The sequence below is a fragment of the Nematolebias whitei genome, unplaced genomic scaffold, assembly GCF_014905685.2.
Source record: "Nematolebias whitei isolate Nwh7 unplaced genomic scaffold, NemWhi1 Nwh_scaf_2715, whole genome shotgun sequence".
Taxonomy (NCBI): domain Eukaryota; kingdom Metazoa; phylum Chordata; class Actinopteri; order Cyprinodontiformes; family Rivulidae; genus Nematolebias; species Nematolebias whitei.
In genome coordinates this window covers 1,341-3,755 of record NW_023621260.1, presented here as the reverse complement: position 1 = coordinate 3,755, position 2,415 = coordinate 1,341, and the positions used below count along the sequence as shown (strand labels likewise).

Genomic DNA, 2,415 nt, shown 5'->3' with positions numbered 1-2,415 from the left:
TGCTTATTGTAATGAGTTTCTGACACCATCTGTATCAGTTGAAATCATCTGTATCACTTTAAGGGTGAGGAGAAAAGCATTGACAGTGCAAGATAGCTGGAATACTAGTTGATATGTTTAAACTTTGACATGTTTGGTTTTTAACATATAGTTCTAAGTAAAAGCAGCTTATGTAAATACAGAGAATTACTATCAGCTCGGACGTGGACTGATAGTTCCAGAAACTTTTGCTTTGTATGCATAGAAGTACAGAAATCATGAAGCAGTTTAAAATGATAACAAATTAAAAACTCTTACAACTTTCTCTAAAATTTTCACAATAAAGGGTCATTTGGAGATCGACCTGAAGTTGTTAAGATCGTTACAATCCTGGTTGGGTTTCTTCAATAACGGTTCAACAGCAGCAGTTTTAAACATTTTGAGAACGACCCCTGTAGATGATGATTTGTTAAAAACTGTTAGAATATCAGGAATTTAAAAGTGACAAACGTCCTTAAAACATTTTGTTGGTAAAACATCTAAAAAAGAAGAGGAAGGTTTCAAATAGCTGATTGTCATCAATAGATAAAAAAGTCATCTTTCCCTTCTTGTTTTTAAGATTTTTTTTACTTGACTTTTCTCCCATAACTTTTCTTGAACACTTTTATAAACGGTGCTTCAGTAAAACATATTTTCTGTTTGTTTAACTCGACCTCTTCAGTTGGAGATCACTGGGGCAGCGATATGGATCAACCCGTTTGTGGGCATCTTGACGATCATCGCTCTGTGGCCCGTGGCGATCCTCTTCATGCACCTGAAGACGGCCTTACGGACGCTGAGGATCATCCCAAAGTACGCCATGTATCAGGTGGGACATCAGAGGCTGCCGTGAGTTAGATTTCCAGCGCTGACGATCTAACAGCGTGTTTGTGTCTGCAGCTGGTACTGATCCTGAGCCAGATGCAGTTGACCATCATCATCTTGGTCATGAGCACAACCATCGCCTGCTCTCCACCGTTCTCCTCTAAGGCCAGAGGACACAGTGAGTCCATCCAGTCAGCCCAGATCAGATAAAAATTTGAACAGAAATTTGTAGGTCGTAAACAAGATCAGAAGGCTGAGGCACAAAAGGGACAGTCAAAAAGCGTGGTCGAGGGAAACAAGCGTGGATCAAGATTAAAGAGCTGTAAACAAAGAGAGTACACTGGATAACTGTGGCTGGAAGCAAGCAGTTGATCTGGCAATGTAGTGGAGAAAGCAGGAAGTATATATACACCCAGAAACAGGTGGAAACCATCAGCAACAATCAGAGAGAGAGGTGTGGCATGTAACGAGGCTGGCAGAAGCAGCAGAGGAAAAACCCAGGAGAGCAGAGAAGAAAAAGTCAAACAGTGAACAGAGTGATGAGAAAAGGAAAAAACAGAGTGTAAACTGTGACACTGTTGTAGTTATCTTGTTAAACAATATTAATTTGAAGATATAAAGTTTAATTCTGCCCGAATTAATGAGCTCATGTCTAGTTGCTCAGCCAAGACCATGTTGGATTTCTGCTGTCCCGAAAAGACTCCAACTCCAGGCTGCACTGGAGGAGGTGCTACAGCTAGCTGCTGCTGCTCCACTTGAGCTAGATGTTAGCTCGTCACTTTGGTCCAAATTAAACTCAGTTTAACTTGATGTCGTATAAAAACTATCTACAACTTCTGCTGAATTCTGATGGACTCGAGATACAAGCAGCTGTTGTTGTTGTGAATTTGCACATGTCCTCTCACTCAGTGTTCTAGTAACGCAAACAAGAAGCTCTTTTTTCTTTTGGTTTTTTTGGTCCGTCCTGCTTTATCTAGATTCTCAAAGTTTGACTGAGCTGCGAAGCTTACCGAGAGGAAACTGTTTAAAAAACAAGGTTTGGGAGAACCTGTTTGGGATTTCTGGTCAAAGTTTATGGAAGTTTTGAACTATTATGGCTGAGAATGTTAACTCTGTCCATGAACCGTATGTTTGGGTTCATAGAAATCTGGATGAGGAGCTGGGTGAGGCTGCAACGTGCAGCTGGCGCTCCAAGAACTGATAAGAGGATAAAAACAAGCTGCACAGATGGCTCGCGGCAGATTCTCGTGGTCTTCGTGCGTGTACTTCCTGTATATCTGTGTGTACTTTCTGTATATCTGTGTGTACTTCCTGTATATCTGTGCGTTCTTCCTGTATATCTGTGCGTTCTTCCTGTATATCTGTGCGTTCTTCCTGTATATCTGTGCATTCTTCCTGTATATCTGTGCGTACTTCCTGTATATCTGTGCGTACTTCCTGTATATCTGTGTGTACTTCCTGTATATCTGTGTGTTCTTCCTGTATATCTGTGCGTTCTTCCTGTATATCTGTGCGTTCTTCCTGTATATCTGTGCGTTCTTCCTGTATATCTGTGTGCTCTTCCTGTATATC

At 41.2% G+C, this 2,415-nt stretch overlaps 1 protein-coding gene across 1 annotated transcript in view; it reads left to right on the top strand.

Moving 5' to 3' along the window:
• Positions 1 to 700: 700 nt before the first annotated feature.
• Positions 701 to 2,415, top strand: part of LOC119429563 (organic solute transporter subunit alpha-like) — a gene marked incomplete at its 5' end in the record, with an annotated part of 2,556 nt that continues 841 nt past the window's right edge. Inside the window, 2 exons of the mRNA XM_037697170.1 lie at positions 701 to 847; positions 919 to 1,021. Of these exons, the coding sequence (XP_037553098.1) occupies positions 701 to 847; positions 919 to 1,021 (250 nt within the window). The remainder of the gene's footprint in view (positions 848 to 918; positions 1,022 to 2,415) is intronic.